The sequence below is a fragment of the Phaethon aethereus genome, assembly GCF_964289735.1.
Source record: "Phaethon aethereus genome assembly, chromosome: 9".
Taxonomy (NCBI): Eukaryota; Metazoa; Chordata; class Aves; order Phaethontiformes; family Phaethontidae; genus Phaethon; species Phaethon aethereus.
The window spans coordinates 2675601-2696591 of NC_138585.1; the positions used below are offsets into that span (position 1 = coordinate 2675601).

The window sequence follows — 20991 nt, forward strand, 5'->3', positions numbered from 1 at the left end:
CTGGTCCATAGCACTGCTCTTGATTTTATAAACTACCACAATTGGAGCAACGCCAATGCAAGTAAGCTCAACTATTAATACTGTATGCTACAATGAATACACCTTACAGTTAAAACAGTGTACTATGCTAATACACATTACATTATACTGTACTATACTGATATCACTCTAGTACACAGTTGAACTCAATTAACTAACTTTGCATATGTTAAAATCCTTCCTTCCTTCCCCAATCTCTGATTATTTTTTCTCCCTAAAATGTATTAAACACCTCTGTAATCACCAAGTTTACTAAGCTACCATTCATGCACAAAAGCACCGTCAAAACTACATCCAACTTTAATTTTATATCCCAATTAAGTAAAAGAAATAATTGTGGCATTATATACATGAGATGCAAAGTAGCACTATAAAGCAATCACTGCCCAAAGTATCAGATAACCAGAGCAATAAAGTAATATAGCAAGTTAAACAATTGTTTTAGGCCACCCTGTCTTTTTCAAGACCAAACAGCTTAAACCTAACAGCTATGACTGTACTCTGGTAATGCCTTGCGAACTGCTGAACCCAGCCACCACCCTGTATCAGCACACTGTTTACATCAAGGCCCATCTGAATGCAGGCAAAATGGTTTGCAAGTGCTTATAATGGGCCTGGGCCAGCGTCTTTCCTGTCTGCAACATTCTCCTGTAAGCAGCTACAAGTGACCAGACAGGACATACAAATCTTTAGAGCTCAAGTGTACACTCACACCAAAGAAAAAAGTATCTGACAGAAGTGTAAGTAACTCCAAATGTACACAGCATAAACTAAACTCCAAGACATGGATTTAGTTATAAATTGTCAAAAAATATATTCAAGAGTGAGACATCATATAACACAAGGGAGAATAAGCTGTATTCTGCATATGACACCAGCGAGTCAAATTTCTACATCAACTACAAACCTTTGCTATCTTGATGTTAGCCCCAAGACAACTGGAGCCTCCAGCAAAAAAAAGAAAATTACATTCATTACTTTTTGTTCTCAAGATTTGTTAACTAACTCATCCAGGTTTTCTGCATGATTATCGTTAAGATGAAACCCTTTGTAACTCAGATAAAGAATTCAAGACAGTTTTAATCTTTTATGATTCCTTTGTTAATCGGGACTTAAAATTCCAATCTGCTACTGAAATACCCACAAGTGGCACCAGGAATGGACTGGAATATATTTTCTTCTGTATATTAATGCAAAGGATTGTATCTTCTTGAAGCAAACTCAGTAATGATTGGTTGAAAAGACTTACATTTTAACAGCTGCTTGGAAAATTACAAATCAAAGTGCTGATGATCCATAAACTTGATCTTCTCATAATTCAGAGCAAAACACTACTCCATCTCTGGTTCCCTACCCACCGGTCAAATAATAAAGCAAGATATGAAAACAAACTTACACCTTTCCTCTGAGCCTGAAAAGAATCTGGTTTGCCGATATCCTACCAACAGTGCCGTACCAGGATGAAATTATGATTTCTAGACAGGCATAATACTGAATTTATCTTCTCTCTCTCAAAGCAAATATGTTAGTGTATGTGATTCTCTACTATGAACTGCAAAAATCAGTTAAGATTTTTGTTTTATTAGGTCATAGTTTTAGAATAACCACCTTACGCAGATGGGAAGTAACTTGTCTTCAAAGGCTCTAAAGAAGGAATTTTAATGATTTCCACTATATTCCCCACTGATGCTTGCTTCACAAGAACTGAGAATCTTCAGCTGGCTCTAAACTGTAAGTAAAACATCGAGACAGGAAATTCTTGTTACAAGGCTTGGTGTTAAGAGCAGAAAGATCATTTAGCAACTTGACTGGCCCAGCAACTGTCGTCGTTTCCATTCACCTCCAGTTTCAGAATCCAAAACTGTCACGGCTCAGATCACAGAGGCTGATCTACAGTTGCAATTAGGATGACATGGGATTCAATGCCTTTCTTGCTTATCAAATAACTCTGAAGGGAATACTTTGAGGACTCTGGTTGAGCTCACTTCAAACAAAAGTCATGTTAGCAATATCCTTGGAACTAAAGGAGCTCCCTACAAATACACTGTCACACACACAGCCACTTCGTACAGTATAAATTTGGTGGGAAACACATATGCTCTAGTTGTCAAAATTCTCTATTTCTTTCGGTTCGTAACTTCAGACAGAAAAGGGGGACTCTTGATTAATTTCTTCCAGTTAGAGTTGGATTTCTCATGTTTTTATGGGGATCGGTGGAAATATACCCAGCCACACCTGGTGTGTTGAATTTTGTATTTTTTAGCCTTCTCCACCATAAGGAAAAAACCAGCTGTCTAAAAGGCAGCCAGTGACAACACAGGAGTAATAGCAATATTTTGTTGACCTCAAAAGACACTCTTTTCTTGAAATGCATCTGCCTCCTCTTCATCAATACAAAAAAAAAAGGTCACTTTGAATGGCTAATTAAACTGACTTGAAGAATATAAGATGAAAATCAAACAGGGGGCAAACATGGTTTGAATCAACAGAACAGATGATTGCCATGCATTTATATACCACCACAAATCGAAATTCCACTACAACCACCAAATCCACAAAACTATTCTCAGCTAAACTATTCGGGAAAAAGGTATTTATTTCCATCCAATGTATGTATAATCTCCTGTTAATAGTTCTCAGTTTAATAAAAATAATGCTACTTAGCAGCACTGCTAGGTCCCTCTGAAATGTCCTTATTATACAATTGCATAATTAAAGTCACATGCATGATATTCCATTCCCCTGTGTAAACCATGTGATGTACTCAATCAACTTTGCTCTCTCAAAATGAAAATTTAGTCCCTTCTTCTAATAGCTGGCGATATAACAATCTTCTCAACAGCTGTTATGCAGAACTGATTTGCCACACTATGTTCTTATGTTTTAAGAGATGCCAGTACACTGCAACAATATGGCTTTCTTTTAGAAAGAATGTAGTATCTTCCATTTTCTTCCATTAATTTTATTGTTATCCACCTTCCTGGACTCCGAAGTATTACTCCCACCTCTGCCCCCAGAGGCAAATTATACCTCCATAAAACTCCAGTCTGTCCTCTCTCTCTAAGAAAAACTGGCTTTAATGAAGGTTACAGACTTTTGCTGGTAGTTCAATGATTTTATTCCTGAATTGTTTCTAAGTCTAGGAATGTGATCTGATCAGGGTTTGATTATCACTTCATTAGTTTATTTCAGGAACTCCTTTTTGGAAATTTGTGATACTACTTCTAAAACAATTTTTAGTAGATATGGGTTTGTTGTTGCAGCGGAAACCCGGCAGATACAGGGGCTGGATTTGTTATCTGGTTCTGCATCTGGATGACAGAGAAACTTTTAGTAAGAGGGACTCTGTAGCTACCTCGTTTACAGCCCTGCATAGTTGTGTAAACAGAAGCTCAATTCAATCTCTAAAATAAAACTGTAATTCGATTGAGCTGCGGCATGTAAGTTACAAAAATATTCACAACTTCCCTTAAAAATGCTTGACAGAGAATTTGCTGCAATTCAAATAAAACTGTGTGAACTCTTAACAGCCCTCTGTTCAAATATGTACCTCCATTTCTCATACACCAGATCTCCTGCGATCATTTAGGTATTTAGTATCCTTTTGCTTGAGATACTTATCCACCATTACCTGTGGTAAGAATGACACAAAATAAATCACTTAGTCTTTCTGAAACTTCCAGTATTCATTGACTGTTCTCTCTACAAATTGATAATCCAAGCAAATTATTAATTTTTAGGCAAGGTGTCTTACTTTCAACAGTTTTAAAGAACTCCTTGCTATTTGGTTTTACTAAATTTCGAAAACAATTACTTCATAACGTCAACAATTCTTTTTAAACCACTGTCATTTTTTTGCTATATCTTAGAAATTTATCACCACTATCTCTTATCACAGAGCTACCTCCATTACTTCGTGGTTCAATTCATATAGTTGGCTAAATAATCTTGATCTAGGAGTCTGTGCTGGGAATAAACACGATCAACAGGAAATGTATTCTTGTTACACTAAATTAAATCTGAAGTAAAAACATTTTAGTGGTTTAATCCTTGAGAATTTTGGTATCCGATAGTTTGCAGTTTAATCCTTGAGAATTTTGGTACCTGATAATTTCTAGAGTCTAATAAAAAGGTTACTTAAGATAACAACATTATTGGCTATACCTATGGAATTAAATATATCTACAATAAGTTTTCATGCCCAAAAGCTACTACAAGTATTTCTAGGCCCTTTTCCCATTATCACAGTTTCCTAAGTCACAACAACTTCCAAGTTATCCAGAACTCTTATTAATGATGAAATACACAAAATAAATAGTAGAGATTGTGGTAAACCTGACAAACTACATTAAAGGTATTTCAAAAGATGATGTTATGACTTTGTAGAAGCTTACTTCCACAACAGATGGTGCCCATTAACCTCCCCAGACTACTCCTGAGAGAAAAGGCTTTCTAATCAGTCAAAGGTGTTTTAACCTCTTAAGTCCTCGGTTCATCCCATTATGGAAACAGGCAGTTTCAAACAGAAATCCTCAGGACCCAATGCTACAGGTGGAGACTACGAATACCAATCATTCTAAGCTGAAATTTAAGCTAATAGTGTTAACTGAAGGAAGCATGAAACATTTCTACTGATATGCTCACTTCTCAGTTGATGACAGTTATGCAAGAACTGGGTTCAGCTTTCCTAGGGGTTATCAGTTCCTTATTTAAACAAGGGTACGGAGACTGCTGACAAGGGAGCTCCTCACTGTTCCTGCAAGATTTGATAATAGTTTTGTACAAGTCCCTTTTCCACCCTTCCAGGTACCCAAAAACATTCCACCATGCTTCTTGCTCGATGCAAATAAGGAAAAGATGACAACATGGAGGTAAAGGCCATTTACACTCGTCTTCTCCGTAATGGGTTTGATCCTAGCAGTGCCAGAAAAAGACGTATCTTCCAGTTAAAAGGAGGTGAAACATTGTAAGGCTCAGCTGGTCACAGTTCAGGTTAAAGATGACTGAGGCAGCATGATGAGATTGCTATAAATAGGGAATGAAGTAGGTAGTAGTGGAACACGAGCAGGACTGCATCTGCTTACAAGCCCACTTTTTCCAAATTTAGATGCATCTTCTTTGAAACCCGAGCTGCCCTTTTTCTTCTATATCCAGCTACTGTTGAATGGTCGCAGATTAAGAGAATACTGGATTTGTTTTAAGCACTTTCCAGAGAATAAGTCTTTTTCATTCGGATGTAGACCTTCTTAATTATCCTTATCTTTTTCTCTTCAAAAGTAATTACTGAAGGGTGTACTAACATTGCACTTCATAAAATAAATCTATGGTTTTCCTTAATGCAAAAGACAGAGAATCATAATCACAATGTTTGCTGACAGAAATATCATTTTTGGAATTTAATTCCCACCCTTGGTCTGGAAAATGTCTGATTCAACCTTCAGCAGAATTTGCATCTTTGGAAAGACTAGAGAGATGAGGAGCCTTCCTATCTGTAATCCAGTAAGAAAGTGCTAAGTTCTAGTGGTATTGCTTTTCATAATTAGTTCCTGTTTTCACAGAAAGTACCATCTATGTCATCTAAAAAAAAAAAAATCCAGCAATGCATCTAAAGCATAGGTAGAGACAAACTCACATACAGGCATAATTTGCTGACAAGTCTTAGAACAATACCTTCCAAAAAAATCAAACTTATGTTTTTTCTTATCTGCTTAGTACAGAGGTGTCCCTCCTGTAACAAATCTGTATTATACAGAAAACAAATTAAGCATAAAGAGGAAATGACACAGATATGGCTAGTAAGACAGCAACTATTCTGAATCATTAACACCAAGAAGTATTTACTGCTCTTCTCTTAAAAAGTTGTAGCATTAAAGCATCGTCGATCTGAGAGGCTTCTCAAATAGTGACTTTGTAGTCACATGAGTAGCACCATTTTCCAGATCGATATGTACATAATTAAATGAATACAGTGGAAAACAAGCAGTAATATTTGAAGGCCTTACACCATTTATCTCCAATGAGCAGTGCCAAAAATTATTTTACAAGCTATGATTTTATTAAGTAGTACACAGCAGTAGAATGTAGACTTTGTTCCACATTTACAAGGAGTGCTTTCATTTTCAGCAGAGATGTGAACATATTATACAGAACTGGGAGTGCAGAACTTGCTCTTAGACTATAATTTCAAAGGTAATTTGTCTTTCCTTACATCATACATTTGCTCTAAATTATTCTAGTATTGCAAGTTCTGACAACTAACTAAATAAATGTATTTTATATTATTTGAAAGTTTATATTAATCAGTTTTAATAAATTAGTTAACAGCTGATTTTAACCCAGCGTATTTTTGGTCTGCTGTCATACTTGAAACATCAATAGCTCAATATATTCAGGTAGAGAGTAATAAAAAAATACGTTTGGTTCAAATTACCGTCACTCCTGTTACCAATTCATAGGGTGAAATCTTGGACTGAAGTCAGACCTCAACACAGCAGGTATTTCATTCAGATTTTGAAACCACAGACCAGTATGCCCTTCATTCATGTCTCCTGAACTGAAAGGTCAGCAAATTCCTGTGGTACTTTTTCACTAGTTTCTGAAAGTAGGAGGATGCACCTTTTGGGAAAAAGATGCCATTAGTTCACAAGTGGCTATAAAATCTGATGTACTATTTAAAAATCTTTTTTTACACTTTCAGATCTATTTTTTTTTTTTTTTTAATTTTTTCAAGGCTTTGCATCCCCAAGAGTTAGGGAGATAAGATTAATTTGTAAAGGAACAAAAGAAGTAATTTCATAATTTTTCCAATAGCCAAATAAACTTTGAAGAGCTAAAGAATAGAAAAAAAAGGGTAAAGAAAGAAAGAGTACATGAGATTAAAAATACAGATACCATTCAACAGCAAACAGGAAGAAATACTGAAAACCTTTTTGGTTTAAAAAATTATATACACAACAAAACTAAACTCTAGTTTCAAGAATGAAAACAAACATCAATAATTTGTACTTCTCCATAAAAAATTTATTTTGATGTAACCACGCTAATCATCAAGTGTTTGATATGAACTATTTTAACCTTACCTATCTTCATTTAAAGAACTGAACTGATGCAACATTTAATGCACATCTGGTAGTCTCATTCATCTTCCACGCAAGCCAGTTAATAATTTGCATCTTATTTTCAGTTTGAATTTTACAAGCTTTCACTTCAAGATAAACACACTGTAAAAATGTCCTCAAGGCTCAGAAACAAGAACTACAAAGTTCAGATCTGGTTTATCTACACCATGCATGAAATTAAAATGAAAATTAAGTAATTTCTATCTTTCAGCCTTACCTTCCCATTTTTGAATGTGGTTAATTGCATGTTTTTAACTGCTTCATATGGTTATTAGGGGTGTATTTTTTTCTGTATACTATGCATACAAAATATTTTATAATTCCTTGACATTACTATGACTTAAAACATGTATAGTAAGCATCAATTTTTTTTAATGTGTATTAGTCCTTTACTTTGCCACTTCTCCCCTAAACTCACAACCTAAAAAGGGATTTTGTCGAAAAAACTATGAGAAAGCATATTGTATACCCGTAATAAAAACGCAGGCTCCAATGCAATGAATAGCATTATTTTCTAATTTGTTCAAGACACTAAATGTTTATGATAACAACTTCTTAATAATACATGAACGACTGAAGAGATAAAGCTTTTTAACACATGCAGAAGCCAGCATTAACAATTTGCAGTTCCTTATGAAAAGATCATTTGCAGGAAATTATGTTTATCAAGCAGTCTTCTTTCCATGCTCCATAACATCCATCTGTATAGAGTGGTATTATCCCACCGATCACAAAACAAACTGTACAAATAAATGACAAAGACTCATTTTTTTTAAACCATTACTCTATTTACAGTGTTATAGCCCCTATTAATATATTATTAATCAGAGTAAATAAGAGCATTTCCTGGCTAATTAGCTTTCTGAAATCCTGTCGAACAGCAAAGCAAGCAGTTGCTTGTTGACTTCTTTTCTAGACCATACAACGGCCACTTTACAATGCTTCTTCCTGGTTTTTGCCTTCAATTTACTTTGGCAAAACAGAAATCTGTTAGTTTGCCCTTAATTAAGAGCATAAAACATTAATAAAAATCAAAATGAGCATGCATCCTGCATTCAAAGCAAGCTAATTCCTAACTCCTGCACTTGTTGACTCAGTTTGCACCATTCAATCACAGAATTTTTTCATATCTTACTAGAATAGGTGAGGAACAACTAGAGATTCAAGGCTCAAGCTGGAAGAGTGTGGGTCCCCAAGCATCTGATTCACAAGGAAAAATTCCATCAAGATGTCCTGCTTTAATCACTGGGCAAAAAGTTCATACACAGATTCCCGCTCACTCACAATTGAAAAAAACCCAAACACCACCAGCAAAGTTGACAGTTTGACAAAGGTGGCAGTTTGAACATTTGTTCATTAACATTTGATTCCACACAAGAACCTAAAGAGAAGATTTTCAGGGGGAAAATAAGATACAAGAATCATCACATAAAGAAATTCACGTGCTTCCTTCACCTTCCTTTCACTCCTGAAAACAATTTCAGTGTGCCAAATCACAAAATTGCTTAAATGGAGAGCTCCTTACAATCCAGAGAAGGCTACAGTACTGCTAAGAATTTAACTGTAAGGGACTTCCACCAGTTTTGTTTCGTCAGTAACTCATGTCTCAGAGCTGTCTGATAGAGGTAAGGCTCGCAGTGGGAGCAGTGCTCAAACCACTTCTGAAAAATCTGCTTAAGAATTTACAGGTTTCTGGCTTACTTGTCAGAAAAGAAATGAGTGGAAAGGAGAGGGATGGGAGAGAAAGAATGGGAATAATTTCACTATATACTTGAAAGCAGTCAAGTAGTTCTCTTCAACTATGTGAGAGACCTTTTTTCCCTGCAAAAGATAGCTTCTTTCCTTACATGGACTTGATCGGTTGGTTTGTCCTTCACAGCTGAAGAGACTGTTTCAACCACTAATTGCTTCTGGTTAGGAAGAAAGATTATTTATTCCACAGGCATGGCTCCCTGCTTTTAAAATGTAGAAAGGTCAGAGTGCTTATGGGGTTTTCTGTTTGTTTTATATCAATAACAGAATGTGAATGCAGACAGCAATGCGGATACCCAAGTCAGCTCTAAATCCATGGAGCCCCAGAAATGGAAACAGCCTGGTTGTCATAGCAGCGGTGCACGGTACCTGAGCTAATTACTCAGTCTGAGAGGCAGAGCTAATTAGCTCAGATGCAGCATCACACTGACACAGTTATAATCCTTCTGGGACCTGGGCACACATATTGCTGATTAGACATTTCAGCTTGCTTGCAACCAGCTCAGAAATCTCTGTGTACTACACTGTCCTTTATGCAAGTGTTCAAAAAAAAAACCCCAAAAAACAAAAACCAAAGACAAACAGGAAAAAAAGCAAAAATATGTTCCTACAAAGAAAGCAATGGAAAAGAGCTCTCAAAAAAACACAGAAAACTCTGAACACTGATCTGCAACTCTTCTGCAAGAGAGGAGGATGCCTGTATCCACAATACTACAGGTCAAACGACAACATTTGAAATGGAAATCTCAAGAGCATGGATACACTTCCAACCCCCAGCCAAACGGAAGTTATTTGAAAAATTGGCTCATCATTATGACAACCTAAATTCAAGAAGTTCCCCATTACCTAAAAATGAAAAACCCTAAATTAAGTTCCTGACAGAGAAGAAGGTAAATACAATACTACCTGCTTTACAGATTGTGAATACTGTGGAAAATAAATACCTACTACCGACTAATAAACCTGTTTTTTTCAAGGACTGGAAACAGCTCCCCCCGCCACCACACGAAGAAAAAGTAGTTTAAAACTAACTTTTTCATCTTTCTAAAGTACTATCTGATCTAAGATCCTCCCTCTAAAAGCAATGCATTTTAAAAGGGTAAGAAACAAAAAGTGAATAGGTGAATTTATCACTCATCGTTAACCTTTTTTCTGACACAGAAACACAATGTAACATCATGGAGAACACTACACAGACAAACTGTTAAAGGCTGCGATTTTCATTGGTATTTTTCAAGAAAAAATTAGCAATATAAAGGAAAAATTCTTTAAGCAACTATTTTCACTTCTTTGTAATCAAAATCAGCAAAGGCAACAAACATACAGATTGAATGGGCAAACTAGTGGAAAGATGGCATTAAAAGTGATTTAACCCCCATACAAGTCTAATTATTGAATTGAGATGCTTTTGGTAGTTCAATAGGACAAACTTCTAATTTATACCAAATGATCCTTTAAAAACCCAGAAAGATTGCTCAAGTCATGCTAAAAACAAATCTCTCGTGTTTCAATGGACATTACTGTATGCACCAGAACATGCTACATAGAAAGTAACTTATTAAATACTCAGAAGAGTTGAAAAAGGACATACATGTTTGAATATTGATTTTTATTTATTCAATTTTAAGTTGCACAGATCTTTTAAGTTTGCCTGCAAAATACATTAATTTTACAATTCTTAGTATTAATAGTTTACATCACTTATTTATATTTACGAAAGGTCACTTCTCAATTCAGAAACATCTCTAAGCAAAGCTGGAGGATGCTAAGAGGTTCATTCAAGCGTATGTGCTGCCCAAGAGAATGGGATAAATATATATAAAAATCAATGTTTCTCTAAACAGAAAGGTATTTTTGTCAGGGTCAATACTGATGCTAAATAAAACAGTTTGGTGCCTAAACGATTTCTAGTTAAAGTCAGAAATAGGCACTCATTCCTCACCTGCTTACAACTTTTGAATGAAATGTCATGCTAAGTGCATTTTACATATATTCAGGTATCAAACAATACTAAACACTATTAAAATGGTAGATTTATAAGCCTAGCAACACTTTCAAAGTTTGCTGAGGAACCTCCTCCAAAGCTAGTTGTCCTCCCTTCAAGTCAATGATCACAAAGTTAGATATATTATCAGTAAGCATTTAGATCCAACGTTGGGAAAGAAGGCTGGAGAATCCGAGACAATGTTAGTGGAGCAAATTGAAAAGAAGAAAATTGAGGAAGATAAAGCAGCCATTGAGATTCACAAGGAGCTGTTCTTTATCAGAAATGGAAACAAACAGGAAAGTCAACAAAATCTTCAGAGGGAAATCAAAATGTCGTAATAGAGCATATAATCTTCTCATGAAAAAGAAACTTGGTCTTCTTCACAAAATACAGAAGGTGCCCAGATTTCCATACCTCATTTCCATTAGGGACAGCTTAGTATGCATTTTACCCTAAGTGGGGTAAAATCTCTTCTGATAAAGTTTTTAATTATTCTAGAAAACAGGCATGTTACTAGAAATTGGAAATTGGAAATTGTCTGCCAGGATTTTAACCCTGTTCAAGATGTTACTTGTGCCCACTGCAAAAATTCCAACACAGAAATAAATCCCCCAAGCACACTATAAACTGAGGGAATAAGCTTCCTTTCTCCTATCATTGCTGTATGAGACCAGAAGGCCACTAAAGCAAGCTCAGCAGAGATACCCCTGACAGTACAAAGTAGAGTACTGAAAAAAGATAGGAAGTCACCTTTAAAAAAATAAATAAAAAAAAAAAAAAAGAAAAGACAAGACATCAGCCACTTGAAGTGCTGCTGCTTCACAGCCAATAACAGAAAGCTTTTCTGGGAAGCAACTGCTTCAGCATCATATGGTTGACAGTGGGCATTCAGCCTGCATCAGTCAGTAACAGGAGGTTTAAAAAATACAAAACTTCTGAGATTATAACAGAGCTGCTTTCCCTAACAAGGGGAAAGAAAGGAAGCACGAATTAGGGAGCAGCAGGGGAATGAAGATATAGTTATGACATGCCTCCACCAAAAGCTTGCATTGACAAGAATAAAAACATATGGCCAAGGATCCCTTTGGTTTAATGCTGCCCACATTCTTAGAAAGAAGCTTGTGGGGTTTATTTTTCATACACACCTTTAGGAAAGTGCTAAAAAAATGCACACAGTATACAACTACTTTCACATAAGCTGCCAAACAAGTCTGAAAAATATTTTAGGGAATCTGTGTGAACAGTGCAGACATTGACACAGGCTAGTAATCTAAACCCTAAGCTCCAGCCCTTTCACAGAATGCTTCCAGCAGAAAGTGGAAAGCTTCAGCCTTTCCTATCATCCACAAAATAAGTTTATTTCCTTAAGCTATGAAAAAGGGTTGCTGAAGCTACTGATGGTTCATATTTCTTTGATGCTTTTAACTGCACTTGAGACTTTACCTTATACTTATATACATCGCTTGATGTCCAAAGGTATATTCCCAATAACAGTTACAAAAGGAAGAGAAAGAATTTCTGAATTGTGGGTTATTTTCAATTCTACTAAAAGCAAATCATGGGAAGCTTCAGGACACAGTAAATAGTTTGGTTGTGGGTGCTACAGAGAGAGTAGAGCTCTGTCTTTCCCTCTTTTCAAGGCTGAGCTAACTGAAAAAAGACAAGACATGAAAGATTCATTAGAAGGTACAATGTGGCAACAGAATGCTAGAAAGACTGACTGCTGCATGCCCGGTAATGGAGACTGCTTAAATAGAGTATAAAAGGCAGGCCACTTGCTGCTGACTTGATGAAGTATTACAGAGGAAGAAATAAGATCAGTGCTTCATCCAGAGGAAATCTTTCTTGCTAATCAAAGTCAACTGAAGCTTGACTCCTTCCTCTTCAGTCTAAAAAACCATCATTTTCCTAGAAAGAAAGGAAAAAAATAGCAAAGTTAAGGTAGAGCTACACCTACTAATTCTTGTAATAAAAAAATATGGGAAGAAACAGAAAGGGGAAGTAAAGATACACCTACCTTGATAAACAGATCTTTTGTCTCCTTTTGCTGATGAGTAGAGTGTCTCTGTGAGGATTTGTACACTTTAGGATGATGACAGGAAAGTGAGAAAAAGAAAGGGTAGGCTCCTGACAAACAATCTTTAAATAAAATTATTCCTGTAGACAATATTTCTATATAAATCATGCATACGAGGAGTACCAATCCATGTGCCTCCCACATCTTTACCAGCATTTGCACTAATACACATGTTCGTATGACTATCAGATTTATTCTATACAACTTGATTCCAACGTTCTGTACCTCGACATCCTGAACACTGGATAAAGAAGTTGATTAAATCCAGAAGTGCTATGTCCCTGTCTTGTTTATATGATTCAATCCAGTCGTCCACCACAGACTGTCAAGAAAAAAAGAATACTTATCAGAGACTCTTAAAAAGTATTTTATTAAAGGCAAATGACTTATTCTTTTCAGAATATAATTTTATAACTGAGCATTTATTTGGCATAATTATACATGTGTACAAATTCAGAAATCTATACACCTTCTCTCAGAGTGGAGACAGAACAAATATTGTTAGAGAACAAAACTATATGCATTTTTTCTGGTATTATAATTGTATAAACACAGGATCAAATTGAAATTACTGTAATTCCTCAAGCTCTATTTGCAGGATTCTTCTGGTTTCAAAATTGTGTTGAAAAAACAAACACTGATTACATTCAGAATGACCAATACATATTCCCAGAAAACTGATGAGCAGAAACATTTTGGCATAAAAACTGCATTTATATTGCATAGTGAACATCTCAGTATTTATAAAGGCCAAAATAGTGCATCAGTCATTCAGAAACACTGTTCAGAAAGACAGAATGCAATGAGAAATACTCTGTAAATAAAAATAATATACAGAGGTTGGTCTTACAGTGTTTGGGATTCAATACACCACTTGAATCACAGCATATGAAGCTGAGTCACAGTTTCAAACTGCACTCAGAACTGTAAGTAGCCAGGAGATATTTTTATAACCACTGATACGCAGGCGTAGCACGCAGTCATTATTATGAATAATAGCAGGGAGGAGGACAGACAGCATACAGGTGTCAAAAACATTTGTCATTGGTCGTACATTAATCTCTGGGGTCAGAAAATGTGCCTCAGTAGCTTGATGAGAAAGGGCACTAAATGAATTGTGCCAGTCAACATAAAAATGCAGTCACAGCATCAGAAAGAGTTAATGGCAGATATACATCAGCTGTAAGGAATGTAGAGACATACAACAGCAAAGCCTATAGCTGCTTCCCGTACAGATACTCTACCCTACAGTACGGACACAGAACCCTACCAGAGCTGTGCAGACTCACAGTTTTTAAAACTCCAAATGTACGTAAAATGAAGCAATGAGGACAAAGCAAACAAATCAACTATGGAAATGCTTAAAAACTGTTACAGAAAAGCAAGAGGGTTGTGTGAGGTCCTTCTTCAGCCTGCTTCATGCTTAAGGAAGACAAGTATGGCTTCCTTTCATGTCACTAAAATACAATATTCCAAGTTCCTCAGTTACACAAACATTGAAGGTCAGGAATTGTGTATATTTAATATAACCAAATACTATGTTTTATATATTTTATGAGAAAAAGAAAAATCTTTATCATTCCATACATGTGGCAGCATTCATTAACAGAAGATCGATTATGCTATCAGAGCACACTTTGCAATGCATTATTTTGTTTTGGAGTTCAGGTTTACAACGGATTTCTTTAAAATTAATTTTAAAAAATCCTAAACACATGAACACACACTGCCACCCCCACACAACCAGCTTCCAATTGTGCTGAAAAAGAATGAATGGGAAAGGCAAAATCCAAACAATTCAACCTCTTAAAAAATTTTTCCTCTTTCTGAACTGGTAGATATAAGGATAGATCTTGAAAAACTCCTCTGCAGTTCCTAGCTTATCCAAGTACAAACTTCCCTGATTACCAGTGGGACCTTAGCAAGTGTATGAGAAAAGGGAAGCAGCAAGAAAACAGTTGTGTATGTACTAGAGACATACACAACTCTCTGAACCGAGCCAAAACACTCCATGTTTAACACAGATCACTATACTCTGTTCTTAACCCAGCACAGGATGAGACTACCAGTGTTACTGTGGTATTCAACAACCAGCATGAATCTCTAAACATTCAATTTGCCAGCAAACTAAGTTTTTAGAGGTTTTGCCTACCAATACACACACACATGCATGCACAGTAGGAGAAGCAATCTTATGAAGAGGTCCATCTGCTACTTAAAAGAAATTAAAAAGGAAGCCTTGACCTCAAATTAATCTTCACACAAGCTGAGGAAACACAAAGCAGCAGCACAAAACCAGTTATCTAGAATGCTTCACTGTTACTTCATCATGAATTTAGACTTGTTCCTGTAAGTATCAATCATATCGATGAGCAAAATTCTCATGGGCACACAAAACCAAATGTAGCCAAATGTAGGGAAAAGGGTAAGAATAGAGCAAGAATATACTGATACTTCTGAGTTACTCTCCCAGACCCTTAATACCTTAGCATATTTCTTCTCCCATGAATGCCCCTGAACAAGAAAGTTTTATACCTACATCATCTTGCAGCAATGTGTCTCAAGGGTCAGTTATTCACTGCAAAAAAAGAATAATTGTTTTGTTTTCAACTTGCCAATTGCTAGATCTATTTGATACCACCTAATTCTTACGGAAAAAGAGAAAACAAACCTCAACTCCCTACTTCTATTTTCCATGCTTCCATCTGGTCACCTCTTTTCAGGCAGGAGAATCCTACCCTGTGCCATGTGGCTTGCACAGAAATACTTCCATATCTTTATCTTTAGTCACTCTTGTCACACATCTCTTAGAAGTTTCTGAAGACTACTACATTCTTCTTTGAGCCTGGGAAATCTCAGATGCTTCTCCTGAGTCTTAACAACTACTTCACCAGTACCTATGCACTGTCCACAGCCTAGTTTCATGTAAAACATTCCCTGTAGAAGCAAGTATGGCCTGAGAGATTCCTTTCTACATTCAGTCTTACTCCTGTTTGTTGCTACAACACACTGCCCCTTCAGCTATACCCCTGCAGCTGTTTCTGGACTGTGCTATAAATATTGCCAGTGAATCCATCTGGACTAAAACAAGGGGGAGTGGAGGGCAAAGACCTGGAGGACTGTCTTTCAATTTTGTTTCTGCCTCTTTTAAACAATTATTTAATTGATTTTTGCAGCACTACCTCGAAACCACAGCATCAGTACAGCTCGTCTCTCTGATATTTTTTGTCTCTTCATACATAAAACAATTTTGAGGCACATGCTACGTCCTTGGGCAGTAAGGGCCCACTCTGTCCCATCTAGTATACTACTTGTATTTTCAACCCAGAACCATAACATAATCCACAGAAAAACAAAGACAAGCAGCTATCTCAAGACTCACAGACCAGACTTGAGGCAACGCGGTCTTTAGTGGCAGCAGGAGATAAAGCAAGCAACAAAGGTTCTGAGCCGGGACAGCAGGCAAAGACTGCCTCCTGTGTCACCTGGACCTAACAGAGGACTGACAAAGCTTCAACTAAAATTTTGAATGTTTGGGTAGGATTCATCTTACCTAACTCTACACGCACAGCCCACATTGCCACACAAGCTAGTGTGCCTTTTCACTCAGTATAGTGTATATTTGTGCGCACACATGCATACCCATTTATAGTCAATATTCAGCAGAGTTGTCAGCATAATTCATCTGTCCAGAGCATGTATACATGGCGAGATGACACGGTTCCTGCTTAAAAATGCCCGTGATTACACCAAGTAGATTTCCATTGACTGGCTGAGGAGCTTAGGGTGACAAGTGACGTACAGGCACCTGCGATGTCCACATCAGTACAGTCACTCAAATTGTATTCACTAATCCCTAAAAATGAGAGGGATTTTCAGTGTATCAAAATACCACCCACAGATCTACATCATTCAACCCCTCACGCACATTTGGCATGCTTGTTGGTAAATTTTTTTAGAGATTACAGTTTAAGGAAACAGGAGATAAAGAAGCCAGACTACATATGCTACAACAGTTGGAACTTAATCAAACTGTTGACTTTTGATGTAACAGAAAAGAGCTATAAAAACTGAAAACACTAGGATGAAAAAATAAAAATTATACACATCAGACCTAAAATAGAGACAAGTACCAAGTGAACCAAGAAAAAACAGCAGCAATCCAAGTACCAGGAAAAAGGTCGAATACAAGTGAAAAAGAAATCAAACAACAGGCAATAGTGTAGCAAATGGTGCAACAAGCAATTGTTGCCAGAAGAGGAATTATTTTGCATAAATATGCATGGAAAGAAAGACTTCTATTAAAAACAAGGATTTCTAACCAACGGTCCACAGGTTACAGCAAACCCTCCAGGATGATTTTATCTTGTTAGCAGCCTCCAACCAGTCACCCTGTTTTCAAGAGCTTCTCGGACACAAGCACAGAGCAAACTCAGGGCAACAACTCACATTTGGTTACTGTCTTGCCCAGAGATATCCTGCCCTGGCCCCCTCCCTGCCATCTGTTCCAAACATAGAATTGATACTGCAGTGAAGGCACATGAGGTGACAGGAGGAGGGAAGGACCAGACAGCTCTTTGGAAAGGAGGCAGCTACAAGTGGGCTCCATCCACCAGAAGAATTCGTCCCCTCAGGAGTCTTGTTGCCTGTTTCTGCAAAACACTTACAAAGGATGGTAGGAATAAATTGCCTGAGTTGTTCTGGTGGTACCCATCTGCTTCCAGATGTTTTTACCTTCAGATGCAGCAGAGAGCATGGATTTACCATATGGAAATGTGCACTTGCAAGCTGCGCGTGAAATACATGATAAATGCAGCATTCCTGGGAAGCACAAGATCTATAGTACATGCACTGCAGCTCTCTGCCCAGATGCAGGAAATCCATGCTTTTGGGACCCACCAAATTCAATGCACGTGCACAAGGAAAGGGCTCCCCTGACAACAAGGTTATGAAGCACAACAAATGAGAAATTGCAGAAAAAACTCTCTAGCTTCTCATCTTTGTTACCAGAATGGAGTGAGGCAAAGAGTATTGGAACTAAATTTTAAGCAAAGTACAAATTTGCCTAGCTCAGTTACATAGATGAAATCTCAAAATTACTCCAGTAACACCCACATGGACCCCCTTTCACTCCCTGCTGTCAGAAAACAGCTATACATATATATACATACACATATATGTGTACATATATAGACATAGACATACATATATATCTGCACGTAGATGTACCGCATCTCTGGGTCAGTCAGTGTAACAAGTCCATACAAGTACATGTTACAAAAATGAGACTCAAGCATTTTTTTTTAATCTGAAAATGTTTCTATGCATATGAGAACTGAGTGAAAAATCATGGTCTTCTGCAAATGGTAGATGATGTACAGTACAAATACATAGGCAGTACAGAGGTTTTCAAAAGCCCATAACAGCTTTCAAGAGAATTTCACATAAATTAACTCTCCAGTGACTCTGTTTTAAGAACTACCATACCGCATAATTTCAAGAATATGCCAAATAGGCAACCCTACAGAAATAAGAAGCTTAAAGGAAGTCAAACAAGCAGCAGAATAGATCCATAGTCTGAGTAAACAGCTAAAAATCAATCATGAAGACTTGCAGATATATTGACCTCCACATCAGAACAGTCTGCTAAAAGATAAATAGGAACATTTTATAGTATTGAAGAGAAACAGCAGCTCAGATTGCCAGTAAAAGCAAAAGTCTGATGCAATGAATGAAATAATGAAGCTAGTTATCTTATTACCTCCTGGCGGCTTTACAGCTATGAATCCATTTCATATTCCTTCAGTGCAAGAACATTACTACATTCAGGAGCATTAAGTGCTGGAGGAACCAGAGGGACTATCTGCAGATGATACCTTGCCAGCCTGTGTAAATTAGCACAGTCCCACTAAATATTAATGAAAGTTGATTTCAAAAAGGCTATTTCACAATTTAAATGAAGTAACAACCTGGCAGCAGTGCTACTAACACAAAGTGAAAACAAATGACACTATATACGAAGTGCATGTTCAAGTGTAAGTTCTGAGTCAACTGTACACCAAGGCAAATCAAGTACAAAGAACATTTAAATAATTTGCCATTTCATACAATTGACTGTGGACATGCTTCATTTACAGTGAATATGACAGAACAAAAAATGTCTCTAGAATGGGTACACAGCATGTTTACATTAAAGGTAGGGAAAAACCCCCAAAAATCAAAGCTTATACTAACATCTCCTGCCAAAAAAAAAAAGTTACTCTAAATTCGAAGCTTATTAAAACAACAAAAAGAATGCACAGAGAAATTAAAGATTTCAATTATCTGTATAAAGAGCAGCCTGAAGAGAAGATAAAAGCTAGAAAATATGCTTTAAGAGACAGCAAAAAGAACTTAAGAGTACACTGAAAATAAGAACACAGGAAGTAGTGAATATAACCCTCTGCATAAAAGGTTTTTTTTAAAAAAAAACTGTGCAGTATCACTTAAAAGAATAAAAGTCTTTTCAGGTCAAATTTGGTGAAGATTGAAGTAATTACACAGTTACTGGCGAGAAAGTAGCTCCAACATGTGAAAGTATGTGCCACTTAAGATCGTGTATTAGACTTCAAGATGACTGTTTGGTTGCATTCCTAATTGCAGGCAGTAAGTCTAATATATACCCATTGAAAAACCTAATATAAGATTAATAAAAAAGAACTGTAGATTGAGAAGCTGCAATTTATTCTTTTTCCTCTAAAGATGGTCAGTTTAAATTACAAAAGAGTTCACACTTTTCTAACACCTAGCAAGCATTTTCTGAACAGCCCAAATGATTCTTTTTAAAAAAATCTTACTTTAATGTAACAGTACCCATTTCTTGTTTTTTCATCATAAGCAAAGATGGGAAAATCTGCTTTATGCAACACCTGCTCATGTAACTTTTTTTTTCCCTGAAGCACTGACAGGGAAGGAATACAATCCTAGAAGTATTTATTCCAACTAAAACGAAGGGATTCATACTCTCCATACAGAGATTTCTCTGTTTGGCATTTCCTACAAATACGTATTCCTAAGCAGTAGAATGGGTATTAAATATCATTATGTGGGGAAATCGGTGTAACACATTATATGGAACCATTCGGGAGAAAAAAAACACTACTGAAAGATAAAAATATTTAATTCTCTTATGAGAGTATTAGAATAGCACAATTTAACTGGCACTACACTTATGTGCATAAAAGGTACTGGAAAAATTCTTCCTTCAAACGGATTAAAATCACAGGAACTACTGAGGATGTGCACTTGTCACAGTAGATCCGCACTGCTCAGAGCTGCATTTCCTCACCTGAATCCTCAGAAATGACGGGTGGACCACTCGACGGCCTCATACCAAGCAGATTTTCTACTGTGGTACATAATTTCTGTAGGTGCCAATCTCTCTCAGTTGACATAATACACAATTTCCAAGGGGCTGGGTCTGTTTTAGCTGGGCCAATCATGGGCATGAATGGTTCTGAGATGCTACGAAGCATCAAAACTACTCATATACATTGAGCACAATAAGAAAAAAAAATCCTTAGAGGAGTGCAGAAACAAAATCAGTTATTCCAATAAGAGAGACCCATCAATTCATTAAAAAACACAATTCAAGTTCCTTTGCTAGCACAATTTGTGAAGAGTTCACAGCTCACGCCAGATACTTCAAAAAACGTTGACATTCTAGAGAACAAAAGACTTTAAGGCTTTAAGTATAATGGGTATTTTTGGGTATAAATGTTTTCATACACTGCACTACTGGCACAGGTGTTCACATTAACAGGAAAATCCTCACCCTACATCTTATTACATCACAAGGGAAAAGAAGTCTTGTGTGATGACTGCAGAAAAATTCACCTGCTATTAAAGGGATACCCTTCTAATTAATTAATGTTCCATCTGGTGGGTAAGTTGATCCTAGTGTAACAAGCATGAAAACATGTACCTAGTTTTGATTTTGTTTTTCTTTTAATTTAGTAGCATACAACCAAAGGCAAAGC

At 36.6% G+C, this 20991-nt stretch overlaps 1 protein-coding gene across 1 annotated transcript in view; it reads right to left on the reverse strand.

Moving 5' to 3' along the window:
* Positions 1–20991, reverse strand: part of STAG1 (STAG1 cohesin complex component) — a gene marked incomplete at both ends in the record, with an annotated part of 149631 nt that overhangs the window by 105024 nt on the left and 23616 nt on the right. The window contains one exon of the mRNA XM_082003812.1: positions 13199–13295. Coding sequence (XP_081859938.1) covers positions 13199–13295 — 97 coding nt within the window. The remainder of the gene's footprint in view (positions 1–13198; positions 13296–20991) is intronic.